A 20,705-nucleotide genomic window follows, 5' to 3' on the forward strand; every position below is an offset into this window, starting at 1 on the left:
GTTTTGATAACGAAAATATCGATATTAAATAAACATAATTTACCCTACATTATTAAGTTTGAGGTCTAATTTTACGATATGTTTCATGCCTGCATTGTTCACGCAAGTCCGTGCTGTATAAGAAACGCATGTGCAGCGTCATAACCGCACGGTTTTACGCAAACGATACTACAATGAGGGAACAAGACATAACAAGGACGAGTGGAGACCTCTCTACCCACTAGTTTTTTAATGTCTTCCCTATTTCTTGGCTTAGACGCTCTTATGGGGTTCCGGGTATAACGGTTGATGTACAGAGGTTCTTGGTCTCAGGATTTTTTTTTAATTGCGAGTCAACATTGGTTACTCATATTTGCCATTCGACTATGGTAATTGGACTAAGGATTTCCATGCTTTCCTTAGTAGATTTCGGCTAATGCTGGGTACATAATATAAGTATAACTGACAGTTGACATGATTATCTTTTAGAAGTCTATTGTCTGATAACATCCTTCATCACTAAGTGGATAAATTTGATATATTAAGGTCTTATTATAATCCGTTAAGGGAGAAACATCTTCACATTAATAGGGAATTCCTTGTGGGTTTTACTTAGTCGCCACTGGACATACACAGGGTTTCAATCTATGTGTCTTAATTGATCAAATGGTTTTAAAATTTTCCATATTATTACTGAGATATAATTCCACATCCACCGTGAAATTCTACATATAAACGTACCAATAGGTTGTTTGGTTATAGTTACCAATAGTTGGCTATTGGTACATATTACTCGAGTAAGAAACATTATATTTCTCGAGTAAGAAACACATGAATAAGCAAACTTTGGCACATAATTACACTGGTAGGCCTAAAATAATTATAATCTGCACTAAGATAAAATATTTAGTATAAATTGACACTTCCGTACTGATAATTTCTTGTTTTTTTTTTGATAATATCCATCTCGGTTTGGACATGGGTAGCATTTTAAAATAAAATCCGCGGGGAAGGCCTAAAACCATAAATTAAAATATAAAATGGTTTTGATTTTATACCCACGCGTCCCACAAAACTTGGTCCATCTATTTAGATTTAACTACACAACTTAATACTGAGTAGGGGATGATTTCCATAGTTCATTTGTAGAATATAAGTTGAATTCTATGGAGAAGTAAAGGAACGTATCCCCTTTAAACTCAAATAGGCTGCTGGGGCTGGGTGAGCGTCCGAAATCGCCTATTCCCTACGCTTTGTTGTACACCCGGCGTCCAGTGGCCAAGTATAACAACCAGACGTTTAGAACGGATGATATTGTCCATGAAAACATGGTCGGTAGGGGAGACAGAACCTCCCTTCCCCATGATATTGATCTCAATAATTGGGTGCATTATAGGTTGTTCAACTGATTAATTCGCGTTTAAAGGGGCATAGTTGATTTTTCTAAGGGATTTCAAATTTGTGTTTACGTTTATTAGGGGTATTTTAATCTGTCGGGTTTGTTACCCGTTCTACCTGACTTTGTCGTTATTTTCTGGTGTTTTTCTCGTGGTGTTTTCATTTTTTGTTTGTCTAGTGAAATGAGGTCGAACATCTTTTATTGTTTTTTCATAAATTCTTTCCCTTTTTCTTTCATTTTTTTAACGTGTGCGGGTGCTGAGGTCGGTCTTGATTTCCCTATTTCTTTAGCTACTATATGGTCTGATTCACCATCAGACTCTTCTGAACTGGTTTCCGACGAATCCGGATTAGAACTTTTAGAGGTGGCACTTTTTGAGGTGTCACATGCTCTTCCTTCGTAAATTTCTACTCCCCTGGAAGTAGAAGGTTTATTCTCTAAGTCCTCGCCTTGAGTTCTCAACTCGGGGGATTTGAAAGATTCTTGAGAGCTTTGGGAGGAATCAATAGTTTTAGCGGGGTTCCTCCATTGTTTGAAGGCCATGTCTTCAGGGGGATGGGGGATTCTTTGCAATAGGGATTCCCTCCGTGAAGTCCACGTCCAGTCGTGTTTAGGTTTGACCTTGGACACAGTTATATCATGATATTGACCTTGCTGGTCATCCTTTGGAGTTTTATTCCCGGGTAATGTAGTTTGACTTGTTTTTATGGGAAAATTTATGAAATCCATGGCCTCTCGCAGTTTTGTTTTAGTTAAATCTTTGGGAGGAGTCTTCTTTACAGTAATACAGGGGGTTTCTACAGCTGTTTAATTCTTCCTGTAAAGACGGGGGCCTTTTTATTGGTGTTGCAGGGGAAACCATATCGTCTGGAAATCTTTTGGGGGGACATGGGGTCGAGATTCTATCGGGGAAAAATTGGGTTTTTGGAGATATTGTATAATCTAAATCTCCCGCGCTCGCCGATGAATAACTTTTTGGACTTTTTGGCGTTTTTATTTCATGAAAAAATCCTGGTATTAGGGATTTTTTCTTAGGAACAACTAGATTTTCCATTTCTAAAAATTGTTCAAAGTTTTGTTCATCACTTTCATTTTCAAAATAATCTTGTTTGAAATTAAAGGGTTTTAGCTCTGCCAGTCTTGACCTAGGGGTCTCATTTTCCGAATCTGACGATTCAGTAGAAGAGGGATGTGACATCCATCTCTCTGGAAATTTTGATCTTTTTATTCTGCTAACATGCGACTTGTAAGTTTTTCCACTATCGGGGTTCTCCATTTTAAAGGTATATTCATTATCGTACTTTTTGACTATTCTGTACTGCCCAGAATATTTGTTGGAAAGTTTTTTTCCTTCCTTTTTCGCCTCGTTCCTTAGGTAAACGAAGTCTTCTACTTTGAAATATATAGTCCCCTTAACTTTGGGTTTGTTTCTTAGCTCTTGGTTTATTTTACATTTTTCAAATTCTTGCCTAACTATTTTATAAGTTTTCATCATCCTATTTATGAATTCTTGTTTATAATCCTCCGAGTCGTTATAACACTGCCGAGACTGAATAATCTCATCCTATGGGACTCTAAAATAACGACCAAAAAGTAAATAAAATGGATTGTCTTTGGTTGCTTCGGAATAAGCAGTGTTGATTACGTTAGTTAAGTAAGGTAAGAATTTATCCCAGTCGCTCCTATTGTATTTCGTATAAATACTTAGAACGTTAGAAAATATTTTATGTCTGTTTTCTATTTTGCCATTAGCTTGTGGATGGTACGGCGCTGTCACCATTTTCTCTATATTAAGGAAACTCATTAAATCTTTTGTTACTTTTGCAACAAAATTGCTCCCGTTGTCGCTCAAAATCTTATTAGGAATGCCAAATTGTAAAAATAATTTTGCTAATGCCTTACTTGTGGCATAAGCACCTTGATTTTTTAATGCTTTTGAAAAAGTAAATCCGGAAAAATGATAAACAACCGAAAGAATACACGTATGGCCTCTGCTAGAAACAGGTAAGCCTCCACTTGTCCCGTATAGGTCAAATGAGAGAATATTGAAGTGGTACTTTGCTACCGGGACCCTTCCCATTGAAGGATTTGGATAAGCTGGGGGGATTTTTCTCAAATTACATGCTTCGCATTTGCTTACAAATTCCTTAAGTTTTGTCAGTGCCAATTGTACGTAAAAGTATTGTTTTAACTTATGTAACTTTTTCATAACTCCTAAATGTCCACCTGTGTCCGAATGAAAATATTCAAATGCAGGCCCTATCAAGTTTTGTGGTAATACAGGTATTATCGAGGTTTGGTTTCTATTTGTTTCAGCAGTCACAATCCTACACAGTATTTCTTCATCAAGGTCATAGTAAAAATTATCTGTCTCTTTTCTAAGAGTTTTGAATTTATCCGGTAAGTCCTCATCATTCACAAAATAATCAATTAGTGCTACACACATTTCGTTCTTTTTTTGCTTTCTTTTTATATTTTCCAAAGATAAGGGACAATAGTCAATCTTATTTTCTTTTACTGCGTCTTTGACTTTGTTTTTCTTACATCCATGTTTGCTTTTAGCATTGATAGCATTAACTTTATTTTCTTCAGTTTCCAACGTACCATTTTCTGGATATCTACTCAGAAAGTCGCAAGCTGCGTTTTGTTTTCCCTTTAAATGTTCAAATTCATAATCTAGGTCTTGGATTTTCATGATCCATCTAGCTAGAATGCCCGTGGGGTTTTTAAATGTGCGCAGGTACTGCAAGCTTTTATGGTCTGATCGTAATATAAATTTTCTACCAATTAAATAATGCCTAAATTTGTCCAAGTGGTAGATAATAGATAATAATTCTAAGTTTGTGGCGGAATAACTGCTTTCACCCTTTGATAAAGCTTTGCTTGAATAGCATATGACTTTTTCTATTTGTGGAGGTGGTCCATTTAGAGTTTTATGGTTTTCTACTGGTATTGTTTGCGAAAGAATTGCGCCTATCCCCATCGAGCTATCATCAGTGGTAACGATGACTTTTCAGTTTTTGAAATCAGTGAGTGACAAAAGTGGTTCAGAAGAGAGCGCCTTTATGAGTTGGTCTAGGGAAGTTTGACCGTCCTGGGAGCAGGTGACACTGTGGGAGTGCCCTTTGGTTATGTCAGTGAGGCGTTTCGCAGTTTAGTAGTAAGTGCGTTCGAATTTCTACAATATCCAGTAAGGCCTAAAACGATTCCTCCTTCTGTCTTCGTTTTGTGGAGTCTGTGGTTTTCAAAATATCTCATTTTTTCGGTGTCTGGGGATGTCTTTCCTTGGGTCACTACTACTCCTAAAAATTCAATTTTAGGTTGAAATAAATTTAGTTTATCGGGACGGCATTTTAAATTTCCTTGCCTGAACTTCTCGAACACCTTAGCTAAAGGTGCTAAGTGTTGCTCATTGTTTTCCCCCACGCATATAATATCATCGACAAAATGAATTATGTTCTTTAATCCTCTTAACAGGTGCAATAGGGGTCTACATAACGTGGTTGAACTTGTTTTAAGCCCAAATGGTACCCTTAAGTATTCATAAGATCCATATTCGGATGCTGAAAATGCAGTTTTATGGACATCCTTTTCGGCTATTTTCACTTGGTGGTAGCCTTGGGTAAGGTCCAAAGAAGTAAAGGTCTAGAGGAAATTTATCGCTAACTACTTGTTTGTTGAGAGCACTATAATCTACTACAAGTCTAAGATCGCCATCCTTTTTGGTAATAAGATCATTGGGGCACTATGCGGACTTATAATTGTGCGTATAATCTTTTTCCTTTCTAATTCTTGGATTTCATTTTTTTAACACTCTTTGTGATTATATGGCACATAGTATGGCTGTATCGCTACGGGATTACCAGTCGTTAAAATTGAATGCTGATAAAAAGGAATAAGCCCGATATCATCTTCAGATGCAGAAAATAAATCCTTAAAATTACAAAATAATTAGCATAATTTTTTCTTAAGTTCCATATCCGTAATATGATCCATTTTAAATTTGTTTAAAAATTGCGATTTAGTCAAAGGATATTCGTTATTTGAAGTTTTAATGCCGTTAACTAGGTTTCTTTTAGAATTTTCCCATGTATTTAAATCATTTTCCGTTAAAACATCGATTTGGACTAAACAAGTGCCCTTTTTAATTGTGATTGTATCGTTTTCATGGTTATTGGATACCCGAATAAAACCTTCACCTTTGTCATAAGATATAATCTGTTCCTCGCATGACAGATTTTAGGGTATTTCAGACGGTGTCGCAAAACATATTTCTGATTTGCTAATTACTGGCTCGATCATTTTTGATATTTGACTTTTTTGCATCGTTTTGGGAGTGACTTTTGTTTTCCTTATCGGAAATACGTCCTATTTATCTTCATTTTCATTGTTTATTAGATTCATGCTGGCGCTATGCTGCACCATTGCGGCATCTTGTGGCGTCGCGTTGTGTTTTACTATGTTTTTCCACAATTCCACTATTTTCTTAATTTCATTTGATCTGTACTGTCGCATATCTCCTATTTTCATTTTCGTAGATTCAATACTGTTATTATTTAAATTTTCTTCATTTTTGAGATATCTCTCAGGATAATTGAACAAATTTCCAATTATGCCATGTCTTTGCGAGACATGGGGTTCAAAATACTTTGACATTATACCACTAGAAATTTTGTTTACTGTTATGTTATCTTCGTAACCTCTGTTACGATTTCTTAAGGTAGAAATTTTTTCCCCCACCTCAGCTGGGTATACAAGCTTCTCATTGGCTACGTCTAATAGTATTCTATTAAAACTTAGAAAATTTGCCCCTATAATAGCTTCATATGGGAGATTATCACATATAATTAAAATTTGTCATGAAGGTTCTGTTGTCTCTTTTTACGTTTAGGCAAATTGACCCTTTTGCATTTAATTTGTGGCCTGTAACACTTGTTAAATTGGGATTATTAGGGATCTTTTGTCGCCTAATTTGCAGAGGCAACGTATTAAATACGCAAGAGTTTATGATATTTACAGTAGCTCCACTGTCAACTAAGGCCGTAAAGTAAACGTTTTCTACACAAAAATCATTAATATAGGTAACTTGTTAATAATATCACTACAAGAAGGCACTAGTATTGGTTTGGACCTATAAAATATTCCTAGAACCCCCTGTGTCCAACTCATGTTTTTGAGGGGCCTGAAGTGTTCCCCTGAGGATTTATTGCATTTGTCGGTGCCTGTGATAGATATTCAGATGTATTAGGTTCCGTAGGCATATTTAAATGATTTACGTATTCCTGTCGTCGCCATGTGTCGTTTTCTAGCGCTGATTGCCAGCGCTGGTGGCTTGTAAGATTTTAATTTATCATCGGGAAATTTTCATTATTTTCATATTGCATTCTCATCTTATATTGACCTTGGCGAATATTTGGGTTTTCAGACCTGTAATTATTTGGCCAGTTGGGAACAAGGTTATACAGATTTTGGTGGTACGCATTATAAGGTACTGATTGGTGCACTCCCCCCTTACTATAGTCTATTACACGACGGATACAAATATTTGTTCTTCTGAACAAATGGTTACCGTAATTTTGCGTATTACAGACAGCATTTCTTGGTATGGGATTGGTGACGTATTGGCACTCTCTTGCTATGTGGCCAACACGATTGCAGTTATAGCATCTTCTTATTGTAGGGTTAATGGGCTGAAAACGTACTGTTTTCTGCCTAGCGGGGTCTGGCGTTTTGTTTCTTTGTGCTACTGGGGAGTTATCCCTTGAAAAGAAATTGGGTGATGTCTGATCGCCCTTGAAGATTGGGTTCGCGTTTGAGTTGCCTAGGCTGCTTATTTTTGTATTACTATGATTGGCAACCATTTTATCAACTTCAATTAGTCGCTCTACCTCTTGGACTGCAAGATCCAATGTCTGAATATTCTTGGATATTACTACTCTATATAGTTGTGGGGGTAGCCCTTGCAAAAAGGTATTTAGTATGATTTTTTAGTAAAGTTGCCCAGAACCACTTCCGTATTTTGCTTCTACAGAAATGCGTATATTATCCAGATTTTCCCTTATATTTTGTGAAAAATCAAAGTTCACTACTCCATGTTTTAATTTATTTATTGAACGGGTTTCTATAAATCTCTCTTTAAATGCTTTTAATAAGTCATCAACCGTATTTATTGGCAAGTTGGCGTTATTTCCTATGGTATGCTCGACCTGTTTTAGAAAGGTTAAGGCTTGGCCTCTTAATCGTAGAAGCAGCATGTCTTTTAACGCTCCAACGTCTTTTTTCGTCAATTGTACAAACTGGGTCATTTGTTATTAAATTCGTCAATATTTGACTGACCAGTGTATTCCTGGATAGATTTTTTACTATATATATTTTGGGCTATCAAATTTTTAAATATTTGCAATTCGTGTATATTGTCCATATTTTTTTTTTGCGGTTGTATAAAAATAATATTTTAATTAGAATATTTTTTGGGAGGCTATTATATAATATTAGATATTCTGAGAGGTTTCGGTGTAGTAGCATAGCGGCACTAGACCTAATCAATTCATTTATGTGTCTCTATCCCCCCAACAATCAAATCCAAATTACAAAGTTTAAATAGACCAACTAGTTCGCAGTTTTCCTCCAATTTCCGACACGCGCCATTTGTAGCGATAGAAAAATTATTGAAGATACTATTTGTTATGGTTTGTGATAGAAAAATAAGTATTTGAATTAAACGTATTCTTATTAATCAAAAACAAAACCCGGGGTTCTCAATAAATAAGATATGAAGGGCATAGGTTGACTTCCCTATTTCTTATTTCTTACATTTGAACCGGATGCCGTAATTCCTCTAATATAAATATTAATCGAATTGTATTTTAATGCTGATATTGAATATCTTTGAATTATTTCATTTAATTTAATCCATTAAAAGTTACGAGGAATTAAGAATTATTGAACTAGAAATACTGACGTCTCAGAGCTTGGTTTCCACGGCGCAATTAGATCTTGCTTAAGAGGTACGAATTTTTATAGGCTAGCAGGGGTTAGAAACTCTTTCTAAGCTGTGGCGATGACAACTTTTGATGCTTGTAGGAATGAAAAAGCGTGGCCTCTTCTTCTCGGGCTATCTGGAGATCAGATTCCTTTGGGAGCATTTACCTTGGAGACTGGCGAACTAATTACCTATTATCGGACTAGACTCAGACATATAAGAGACACAAACACATATAAAAAGACAATAGATTTATTTAACTTACATGCTTAGTTGTACAGCAACGGGTCACTTCAATGACAATAATGGTGACCGAAATTATTTGCGGTACTAATCGTTTTAAGTCTGACTTCGTATTCGAATTAAAAAACACATTTACCCCACTCCCAAACCCAGTTCTTTCGTCCTGCGCTCTAGGGACTGCCTGCCATTGGTTCACTTGCACCAAGGACGCGAATCCTCGTCCAATAATCTCTTGAAGATTTTTCAGATGATTCAGGAGTTAACACAGTTTTTTGCCTTTTAAACTTCCTTGGAAATTTTATGCATTGCATTTTTTTTTGCTACAATTATCTTAGCGAAATTCGAACGACTAGCGCCGTTGTCTGACTGAAGCTAGAAATGAAATTTCTCTCTTTGCTGATTAAGAACTTTTAATTTTTGCGACTAGATTTAGCTTAATTATAAAAAGTCGGAAGTATCTTTAGAAAGGAACTTTATTTTGGTATTTTAAATACATCGCATCTTACTCATGGTACACAGTCTTCGGTTTACTATAGAATAATCAATAAGGTTTGCTGTCTTACCATCACGCGAATACCATGTTAACTTATGAGCCATTTTATGACCAAATATTGTATTGGTTATAACTAGATTGTTATACCTAAAATTATAGCAGTCTGCAGCAATTACTGTTCTTTTTTTAACGCCAAATTTATTTAGGCTAGAATACCATCTACCCCTTTTTCTAACGACATGGGCGTTAAAATCTCCTAGTAAAAACATCATATTTCTACCGGGGACCCTGTCTATTTGCTCCTGTAACTGTAAGTAAAATTCATCTGAGTCACTAGTATCTCCGTCAGTCGGTTCTACAGGGGCGTATACTGATACCCTGAACTTTTTAGTCATAAAATTAGCAATTAGTATTCTATTATTAATACCTTCCCAGCCTAAACAAGACTTATCAGCTTCCTTGTTCATCATGAGCCCTACTCCCTTTCTGTGTAACCCATCCTTCCTGCCTGAGTAAACAAATTCTATATCACCTAATTTCACGCTTCCTACCCCTGGGATATGAGCTTTGAAACTCCTAATAAGTTCAGTTCAAATGGTCTAAATTCGTCAGTCAAAATATCGATACGACAATTATTTTTGAACGTTGTAACATTCCAAGTCTCAATTTTTAGTTTCTTTAAATGATTGGAATTACTTTGGCCTCGGGAAAAGAAATGATCCTAGATACTAGTGCAGGACGGGGATCACATATCTTTTCAAGTCTACACCAAAGTGCTTAAGCCGGCTTAGAACCGGACAGCAAGAAGTCCCTGGGACCTCCATGAATGGAGGCTTTGTGCAATCCTGGGCCCATCTTGGTCACAACATGGTTTTCAGCACTTGGCCATTCTCTTCTATCAAGCAGAGTTAGAATCCTGTAAAGACATTTTCAGACCTATTAATTCCGACTCATAATGAATTCGTGGATGTCAATAATATGTTACCGTGGGGAGGCAGCTCATAGTAGATAAATTAGCTAGGAAGAGGTTTTTCAGCCCGAAGACGCCCGTCAAAACATACCAAGCCCAGAAAAATTGTGCATTAGTCAGAATCCCGTGCGAATGCTGTGTCGTTTACTAGGCTATAATTTCCTCGACGGGCGCCACTCCTATATATATGTATATATATATATATATATATATATATATATATATATATATATATATATATATATATATATATATATATATATCGGATATTAATCTCGGATATTAATGTTTTCGGATAAATGTTTTTCTCGGATATTAATGTGTGTTTGATTCTTTGTGTATATATATATATATGTGTATATATATATATATATATATATATATATATATATATATATATATATATACAAAGAATCAAACACACATTAATATCCGAGGAAAACATTTATCCGAAAACATTAATATCCGAGATTAATATCCGAGAAAACGAAGCACCCTCACCTGGTAAAGCTTAGTTACATCGCAAACTGCTTACTTTATACTGAAAACCCATATTGAATAGTTCATTTGTTTTCTTACGCTTTCATTCCCAATTTATAGTTCACATACATGCTCCTTCATTAAATTATTTTTCCTTATGTGGGGTGCTATATTATTTTCTTTACGTTAATTACGATAACTACAATTATTTATCCCTACCGGGCTATATATATATATATATATATATATATATATATATATATATATATATATATATATATATATATATATATATATATATATATATATTATATACACAAAGAATCAAACACACATTAATATCCGAGAAAAACTCCAAAAAGAAAAGAATTATTTCCCCTATTGATATCGTATAGAGCGTTTACTTGAAAGAGGGCGTAACCTTGCATGATGAACAAGCATCAAGGGAAACAGACGAAAACCCACTTAATATCCATAGAATAGCCAAAGAAAGGCCCGGTAGGGATAAATAATTGTAGTTATCGTAATTAACGTAAAGAAAATAATATAGCACCCCACATAAGGAAAAATAATTTAATGAAGGAGCATGTATGTGAACTATAAATAGGGAATGAAAGCGTAAGAAAACAAATGAACTATTCAATATGGGTTTTCAGTATAAAGTAAGCAGTTTGCGATGTAACTAAGCTTTACCAGGTGAGGGTGCTTCGCAAGTATTCTGCTTTATGCTATAGTAAAGACTGAAATAGAATAAATTACCTTGTTGCTAGCCACCCAGACAAACTACTACTGCTGCTACTAACAAGTCACCGCAGCACCAAGCCGCCTGAGGCCAACACAGCTACGCACGCTCCTCCTCCACCCTAATCTATTCAAAGATTGGAATACGATACTGAATAGAAAATGAAATGGCTAGTAATTTATTCTTTGCACATAATAATTATTATTCGAAAAATGTTATTCTTCCACGGTCCTGTTAAAAAAATGGGGACCTCCATCAAAGCTCGATTTTTTTTACCAAATTACGAGTAATTAAGGTTCCATCGAGATACATATATACATATATATACATATATATACATATATATATATATATATATATATATATATATATATATATATATATATATATATATATATATATATATATATATATATATAACCTTAAACTAAGATTATTTTTTTCAATATATTAAATAAAATGTTTTGAGAGGCACCATTCACTACCTCTTACAACAGTCAATTACCCGTGATCTAATAGTTATCCCATCTGTTCGTGGTGATGAGCCCAGGGGGCACTCTCCTTGGATTTTATGCAAACTATAAGGTCGTTCTCCCCCCCCCTCCCAAAGCCCTCAAAAGGGTCTTGATCTGGTAATTTTTGCACCAACCGTAACCATGCTCTGCAGACAGGGTCACAAGTCTCAGCTGATATGATTGGGGACGACCTTGGTGGGCCTGTATTAGTCTTGACGGATTTACCAAGAAAATATTTTTTGGACATTTAAAATTTGTGACAACAGAAAGACCGGCTATTGTTTATTTATGACTGTTCTATATTATTCCATTCACTTATTTATGTTAATGCCTTAAATAGTTGAAAAAATTCTGCATAAGGCTAGTGCAATGTATTAAGACTGAGTCACTGAGGTGTTTGGATATATAGAAATTTCCTGTAAGGAATACCCCAGGACCTTTGTGAAGAAGTTCGCAAAAAGTATGTTTAACAAACAAAAGAATTGGGATCCTAAGTAAACTTTTTTGTCCTCCCTTAGAAAATTATGCACATAATGCCCTTAAGAGTTTGCATTGTCTTTAAGGATTTACTTGAGTGTTTTCTCAAAAAGCGGTCATAGGCAAATTTTACTGTTTTTAGTGCCATCTAAATTGTTGTTTCAAATATAAAAGATTACGCTGAAGAACATCAGACTTCTATTGCAGGAACACTTATAACGAAGATCAATTCTCTAGCAGCTCAACTAGACAATGACCCAAAAAGAGACGTTCTTAATCTTCATCATAAATCTCAAAATTTAGATGATGCCGCATTTCCTGGTCTCTATTTTCAAATCAAAATAAAAAAAGGCTCATGCCGAAGTCATTTCTACTTTGCCCAATAAAATTTGCAATTCAAATTATTTGAAAATTATTCCGTAAACGAGACATTAGCGTTTATAACCTGACTACACTTGTTTCATTCTAGTGTGCTTTCAGTGTAGTTCAATTATGTAAACAATGAGAGTTGAGGGTTGGGTGATAGTCTCCACTATTTTCGGGATAACTTACTCTTACTTTTAATTTTCACTTCAATCTTCACTTTCATTAGGAAACACCTTTCGTTTAAAGTTCAGCTTATGTTCGTTGTTGATATATTGAGTTTTCAAAAAATTCATAAGGGTGGCTTCTTCCCCCCTGATTCCCCTGCTCGTTGAAATAAGCTTTAACCTTTTTATAACGGAGAGAAAATATAATAAGTTAATAAGAATGTTACCCTTTTTGCTACTTAAATTAACTTTTTAAAGGAAGTTTTTCTGATAGATTTCGTTGTTTATGCAACGTGTATCTGCAAAACTAGTTAAAAATTAACCGACTCATAACATTATCCTATATTTTTATAATTCTGAAAAAACTAGCTCCTTACTGAAAACATTAAGTCAACCTCCAAAAAACAGGATATTCTTTCAGGAGTAGAAAGTCCTTGACTAGTCTGCAGAATATATTAGACTAATTATGAGGCTCTCAAACAGTCTTTCACCAGCCATGATATCGCTAACACAATTCAAATTCTCAAGCAAGCATGCTCGGTTTTCAGTAAAGCCATAGTTTTTCAGAATATTACAAATATAATGAAATATCGTGAGTCAGTTTATGTTGCATAAATTGCAGAGCAATTTATCGCTGTTTAGTTTGATCAGAAAGACTTCATGTTTTCTTTCCTAAATTCCAAACACAAACGTCATCAAAATCATCCACTCTAGTTCTTCCGAAAAACAATCTAATTTTGCTCTTTCGGGCTATGAGACAAGTTCTGTATCAGACACATACACTGTGGGGGAAGAAGGGGGAGAGAAACGGGCTAAAAGTAGGAACAGTTTATCAAAACCATAGAAAAAAAATTACGGTCCCTGAATATGCAGCATCTGTCTCTACTTTAAACAAAAGCTTTTCAGAAAAACAAACCTTGTTCTTTGCTTTATGTTTTGTTCTTTGTTCTTTTTGTTTTATGTTCTTTGTTTTTTTTTTTTTGTTGAGCAGTTGAGCCAGGTGAACAAAGCTTTTGGGAATTAACTCACTTATCAATTCCAGAAAATCTTTGAAAGTTTCATCCACCTAGCTCCACTGCTTTCTTTGAAATACTAAAAATTACCTTGACCAAAAACGATCTGTTTGGCCTAGGCTTCTACAATGGAATTTATTTTGTATAAATAATATCAGAGAAATTTTTTTCCAGACTTGTCCGTCGATCTTTGTGACAAAATGATTACTATATTTAGATAGAGCATCGATCGAAGAATCCAACGGACTGTTTATTTCTTTATCGACCTTTGCCACCTTGTATCTCCATTCCTCCAAAAATATCTTGTATATTTGTGTTGATACTAAAATAGATGGGGCTCATGAAACTAAAAAATGTATGAAAACCTCGGAGTTTGGTAAGGTTGACTAAAAATCAGTGCCCTTTGAAGTGGTAAGAGTGGAGATTAGAAAACTGAACGTTAGAAAACTGAAGCGCGGGTTGGAGAGTATTGCCTGGATTGCACATAGGATGGAAATTTCTAGGAAAATCCATGAAAAAAGCTTTTAAATAGTTTAAAATCGAATGGTTATTTCAAGATTCTCACCCACCGTCGTTGTGGTGCTATTTGTGAAAAATTATTATTTCGTATTGTTTCGTATAGCACATAAGGTGCTAGAAATCCCAATTTTCATTCAATTGTGCCCCCTCATGTTTAAGTACGACCTTCGATTAAGTAAGATCACCCACCCCCTTGGAAAATAAAAGGAAAGAGAAAACGCCACAGTTATATCACCCATGCTAGACTGAGATATTCCTCAATTTTCAAGATGGTAAACTTTAAACCTCCGGTCGAGGGTTTTAGCGGGTTTTAGACCCTGACAAATTGATCTGCTATCTTAAAATTTTCGTTTCACTGTCTTTTGGACAAAAATGCCTGTTTTGTGGTACAAAACAGCAGAAACGCCACTTTTCTGTGTCATATTCTCCCCTGTTACTTGAAGTAGCATTGGGAATTACATTTTCTATTCCAATAAGCTCTTTTCCAAAATTTTACGACCACTGGTTCGAAAATATCACTCATGAAAAAACAAAAAAAAACGTTAAAGAAGAAACCTAACAATGGTGTCCGTGCAAAATGTTGAACCTTTTTGTGAGGAACTTTAAGTCTTCAATTAAGGGTTTTAAACCATGACAAATTGATTGGCTATCTTATAATTTTATTACTACGATGCTTTTGGCAAAACTTTTAGTTTTGTGGCGCAAAATGGCAAAAATTACAGTTCCTATGGCGTAATGTCTTTAAAAGATGCACGAGGCGTTGGAATTTACTTTCAAATATCTACCATTATTTTACCATTGGCGGTTCGATACAGTCGCCCCGGGAAACAAAAAACAAAACAAAAACAAAACAACAATAAGAAACGCATCGGTGCTACCAATGCAGAAATGGGATTTTCTTTGTTATTCAAGGTGGGAACTGTAATTCCCCAATTTAAGGTTTCTGATAATGGCTATTTCAACGGTATACTTTTTATTCGGTTTGATGTCACTTTTGGGGGGTTTTGGCTCAGGTTGAAATTCTCAAGATTCGTTTAAGTAACTAGAAATTACTATTCTATTAAATCTGAATTAAGTATTATTTCTGAATCAGCGTTCATTTGACAAAACTTTTTATTAGACATTTTTTTTAGCCTATATATAAATTGTGCTTTTGAGAATTCATTTACTATGGGCCGTAATTCGCTCTTTGCCAGATCGTAGTTACGTCTACGATAAAATATTTTTTAGATCGCACTAAAATAGTTCTATTTGAATGAGCCTTCTTTTTCTTGTCTACAGCCATTGACTCCATACTATCACGAAGAAATGAACTGCATTTCTAAAAAAAATGTTATAGCTGAGCATTGTTTGGCCTGAAAAACTAAAACTACGTTTTTTTGTCATTATTTTCTATTTTTCCATGGGGTTGTGGATGTTCGGACGCAATTAGTTCTTGGATGATGCCCCTCCCCTTCTTTGTATGCAGGAATGTGAATGTAAACTATTTTAAGCCTAAAAAGTTCCGCACTGAGGGCCATGGGCGTAGGGAGGGGGAGGCAGGGGGGCAGCTGCCTCCCCCTCCTAGACCTTCAAATGTACATTAGATATGGCTGAAAAAGCAGATGGTTGGAAAAGCAGTTGATAAAAGGCCCTCCATCACACTATCGCTGCCCCCCCTAGACAATATGCTGCCTACGCCCATGCTGAGGGCTAAATTCGTTCAATAGTCGAATGTTGAATTTCTTCAATGATATTGAACACGTTAGCTACTGTATCTTTAAACCAATTGATTGTTTTATTTCATTTGGTGCCATGTGTGTAACTATTTCTGCGTTTTGCCCACTTCAGTAATAAACTTATTGATTTATATTGTTGTTGTCGTTAAATTTCGTGTGTAAAAAATAAAAAAGTAATCTAATCAGAGAGTCAAGGGAAACGTAATTATAAACTATATTCGTTGGTAATGTTCGTGTACGTAGCTCCATCATTATAAAATATTTAGCGAAAATTGGACCTAGGCAAGATCAAAGTGCTTTTTTTTTCAGATATATGGGCATGCAAATTTAGTTTTTACTCTTAAATTTGACAAATTTTGATCTCTTTCCTGATCCAATCGTGGCTTATTTGTCTTGAATTGACTCAGTTTTTATTATTCATACAAGATGTTATCTTCAAATAAATACAAAAATAGGAGAGAAAAAAAGAAAATTAAGAACGCAAAGTACGGCATCAATAACAAAAACAAAACGTAGTATTAACAAGTTGTAAAGATAAGAAATCTTAGCAATATAGCACAACTGTCACGTATGCTGTTTCATTATTAATCTAAGAACCACAATAATAGAAAAGTTTTGAGGAAAAAACGATTATATAGATTGAAATTCCTTTGTAACTAAAAAAGACAAAGAAGAACATAAATTGGGGAAAACAGAAAGAAAAAGAAACGATCGAAGATATCATACCTTGTTAAAACTGCTTTAATGCTCTAAAAAAAAAAGAAAAAAGAAAAAAAAAGAGAGTTTAAGTCACGGGTAAAGAAACAGTTATGATGGTGCTTCAGTCTCAAAGCATATAACCTTTTTTTGCGTCCAATTTACTAAAACGTTAATGCGATTACTTTTATTACCCTTTGCAAGTTTCTAGAAAATTATTTCCAGACTTGTTCTCTTCCTTTTTTTTTGTGAGCCACCTCCCTTGTTATTATTGGGTCTATTTTGTTTAAAGAATCTCAAATTATTCTATTGCATATTTTCCCCCTTATTCTATTCTATCCTTTTCTTTCAGATCCTTTAAGCCCGATTTCGTTCTAATTCGTCAAAATATCAGAGATGCAGATCAAGACCACAGATCTGTCCTATTTGGATTAATGTATGGAAATATACCAAGTATAAATGGTCTCGAATCAGTGTACGGATTTTTGGTAAGTCTTGTTGTTTTGGATGGTTTTGCTTTTAACCATTTTTGACAGTAGTGTTACTTGGAATGACTTAGAAAATTTTTATATTTTTGTAGTGCAATGTTTTCTGCAATTTTAATACATTTTTTCTTCAGTTTTCATGTTTCAAACAGTTCGTGGTAATGAACTGTAAGTAAGGAGTGACTCAGGCCAATAGTAACCAAAACACTAAAAAAATGAATTTTGGTAACAATCATTGCATCAAAAAACTGTACCATTTATACTGATTCCAAACCTACAGAATTCATTGTTTAACGATACCCATCAAAAGCTGCTAGCTTGGGAAAATTTGCCTGATTTTTGAAAAAGGGGAAAACACACCCAAAAAGTCAAGCAATCTTAATGAAAATCACAGCATCACATTTAGCATTCAAAAATCCATACTTTAGAGGTTTGAAGCTCCTATCCGCAGAAATGTAGAATTTGGTATTTTTTCCCAGAAGAAAGATCATCGATGTGGGCTTGTTTGTTGTTTTTTTTTTATCGAAGGGGGGGATCGTGTCGAACGAATGGTCCTAGAAGACTGGGAGAGGACTTATTGAAACGGAATTTAAAATTTATTTTGCCCTTTTTCCGCCACCAAAATAAATGTGCCACAGGTACGTTATCTGCCATTTTTTGGCACCAAAGTATGATTTTTCCCTAAAAGGACCAATTTGCTATCGAATGTAAATTTTAAGATAGACACTCGATTTAAATATCAAAAAGCTATTTATTGAGCTTCTCGGTTGTAGAGGAAGTAATGCCGCACAGTGGTGCATTCGTTACTGAATAGTTACATACTTCAGACAAGATGAATGATTAATACAAGAGCACTAAAAAGCTTTAGCATAATGAGCGAGGGATTGAGTAGGGGGCAGCATATTTCCATTATGTATGGAGTAGTTTCTGTTCGTTTAAGTTTTCTGCTTTCAATTTATTTCTGTCGGGCTGTTTGTATATTATGTTCTCTTGGGTCTTCCCATTCCTACAAGGTTTAGGGGAGATGATGTTAGACATCCATGGGTTACAGTTGCGAAGCAACACAGTAAGAATATCGATCAGATTGGAATGGAACACTCGAGAATCTGAAAAAAATTACAGAATTTTATTTTTGCTGATAGCGATCAAGAATGGTTATGAGTCTAATCAGACTTGTAACCATTGACGGTTGCTCAGTCTGTTCAGGATCATGTGTGAAAAATAAGCGTTTGAAAGTGGTTGCAACAGAAACCAAGCATTGTGTCACCAATAGACAGATAAGATCTTGTAGCTTTAATTATCGTATTCTTAGGTTTTCCTGTTCCCACATATTTAGGGGTGATGAAGCCAGAAATCTGGTAACAAGGCCACGCGAAGTGTTGCAACAATTCTGATGGATCACAGATGAAGAGCAACAAAAGAGTAATGTCTATCGTACTGGACTGTAACTCCAGTGCCGTAACAACATTCATAGCTGCTAATATCTGTCAAATGTAGCTGGGACGTCAATGCCCTTTTTTATGGATCCGGGGGACAAGAATGTAGTCCATCCTCACAGAGATCTGATCAAGCACAGACACTGGATATTACAACTGTAGTTGTTGGTTAGATTTTGCCGAATAAACCTCACCCACCCGTCTAGTAATTAGGCTGGTAAAAGAAAATCTAAACCCCCTCCCCTGTCACAGTGGTCAGTCCAAATACATACCATAGTCAAGAAAAATTATAAGCCACGCTTTTAGTTCCCTCCAAGTTTGGTTGGGATCTAATGTCTCCGTCTAGTTGAGAAAAGGTCTTAGAAGTACCTTCCTCCTTCCAAACAAAGGCCGAATGGACTATGGTCTCTGATAAAAAGACACAACTAGGACATTGACTGTTATATCTGACTTAGTTTGGTTGAGATCTCTTAATTGTATACAAATACAGAGAAGATTGCGACAAATGTTATTTATTGGAGGTATTTTTACATTTTCCAAAAAAGACTTCCTTTGGCAAACAGCAGCTCAGGTCCTACATATTTTAATCTGTTCGTCTTTGAATTTAAAAGTGATCTGTTTTTGTGTCTCTTAAGAAAAACTAGTAAAATTCTTTTATGCGAATAAAGATCTTCCTTTTTCGTTCATCCTCGAATCTTTATAGCGGTTAGTACTTGAAAAACAGGAATCAATTTACACCTTTTGGATTAAAACTGATAAAGTAGATAGGTACGTAAAAATCTTCAACACAGTGCTCCAATTTTTGTTATCACTCAATTAGTGCAAAATTTCGGCAACTCGGTGTGTATATTGATTCTATTTAATCCTAAAAAGTTGTTGTGGTTAATCGATCAGGGCTTAGAAATTACTTGAAATAGAATTGATTGAGGCTTAGAAATCACTTGAAATAGAATAAGACATTGAGTGCAGATGGCTATTGGCTTCATTAAAATAATCACTTCTAAAATTTTCTATTTATTACGTGACCTGCTTTTTAGGATTAAAAGAGCTTTTAAGGGGTCAGTTGCTCCTGTCTCTTAATACAAAGCCACGTTTTACTTCAGTGTTTCCACTCGGTATGGTCCAGGAAGAAGTAGACGAGCCCAAACAATTAGTATATTGGAAGTAGAAATGGTTTCAAATATGAGTAGAAAATAAGTTGTTTATGCATAAGTTGTTGGAAGAATTTGAACAAGAAATTAGACTTCCCGAGGCTCACATAAGGCTTTTTTCAGATGAATGACTTTAATTGTAGAACTGACACAGAAATAAAAATGGATAAAATCAGATAAAATAGTGGCTAGCTGGCAGCCAAATGGGATAGGACCAAAAAATATTTTAAACGCTTTTGGCTATAAAGGCGGAATTCACTTCAAAACACTGTTTCACATTTCAAATCTAAGGGGAAACATCTGCTTTAGCATCCTGAAGCTGTCGCATTTGGTTTAACCCGCTTCAAACGCTTTTTAAGCAATCATCAGTGACCATGTGGCTGTGACTGCTTTTTTGTTTTAGTTCACACTTTGTCTGAAGAGTGATGTAAAGAATTACACTTGCTAGCCGATTGTGCTTTTCAGTCTTGATCAATTTTAAGAGATTAAAAAGTCTTTCTATTACGACATTTGGAAAATGTTAACAGAAGAGAAATTTGACTACTTTCAAAGCGTTTTCAAACTTTTTACATCCAGTGGGGATTTTACACTTACGACATATTTCCAGAACAAAACTGGGTCCACACTTTCGCAGTCCATGCCATCTGGGGGGGGGGGGGCTAACTAAAACCAATTCTCAGCACTCCCTTTCAATGCTTGCTTTGTTCCACCAAGGAAGTCCAAAAGATGTAAAAAAAAAAGGTTGCAGGGTTTTAGCTTCTCCTGGAAGAGCGAAAGACAGATTCACAAGCTCAACAAACTTTTATATTTTACCTTCAAATGGGAATCTTTTTCGAATTTGTGTTACTACTTCTATGTAGAATTCCTGGCAATACTC

The 20,705-nt window shown here is 35.2% G+C and overlaps 1 protein-coding gene across 1 annotated transcript in view; it reads left to right on the forward strand.

Moving 5' to 3' along the window:
- Syn (synapsin) overlaps positions 1 to 20,705 on the forward strand; it is a 186,546-nt gene that overhangs the window by 58,479 nt on the left and 107,362 nt on the right. Inside the window, exon 6 of the mRNA XM_089100068.1 lies at positions 17,109 to 17,231. Within this exon, the coding sequence (XP_088956194.1) occupies positions 17,109 to 17,231 (123 nt within the window). The remainder of the gene's footprint in view (positions 1 to 17,108; positions 17,232 to 20,705) is intronic.

This window comes from Artemia sp. Qi Xiang Cuo, chromosome 14, assembly GCF_049724085.1.
Source record: "Artemia sp. Qi Xiang Cuo chromosome 14, ASM4972408v1, whole genome shotgun sequence".
Lineage (NCBI taxonomy): Eukaryota > Metazoa > Arthropoda > Branchiopoda > Anostraca > Artemiidae > Artemia > Artemia sp. Qi Xiang Cuo.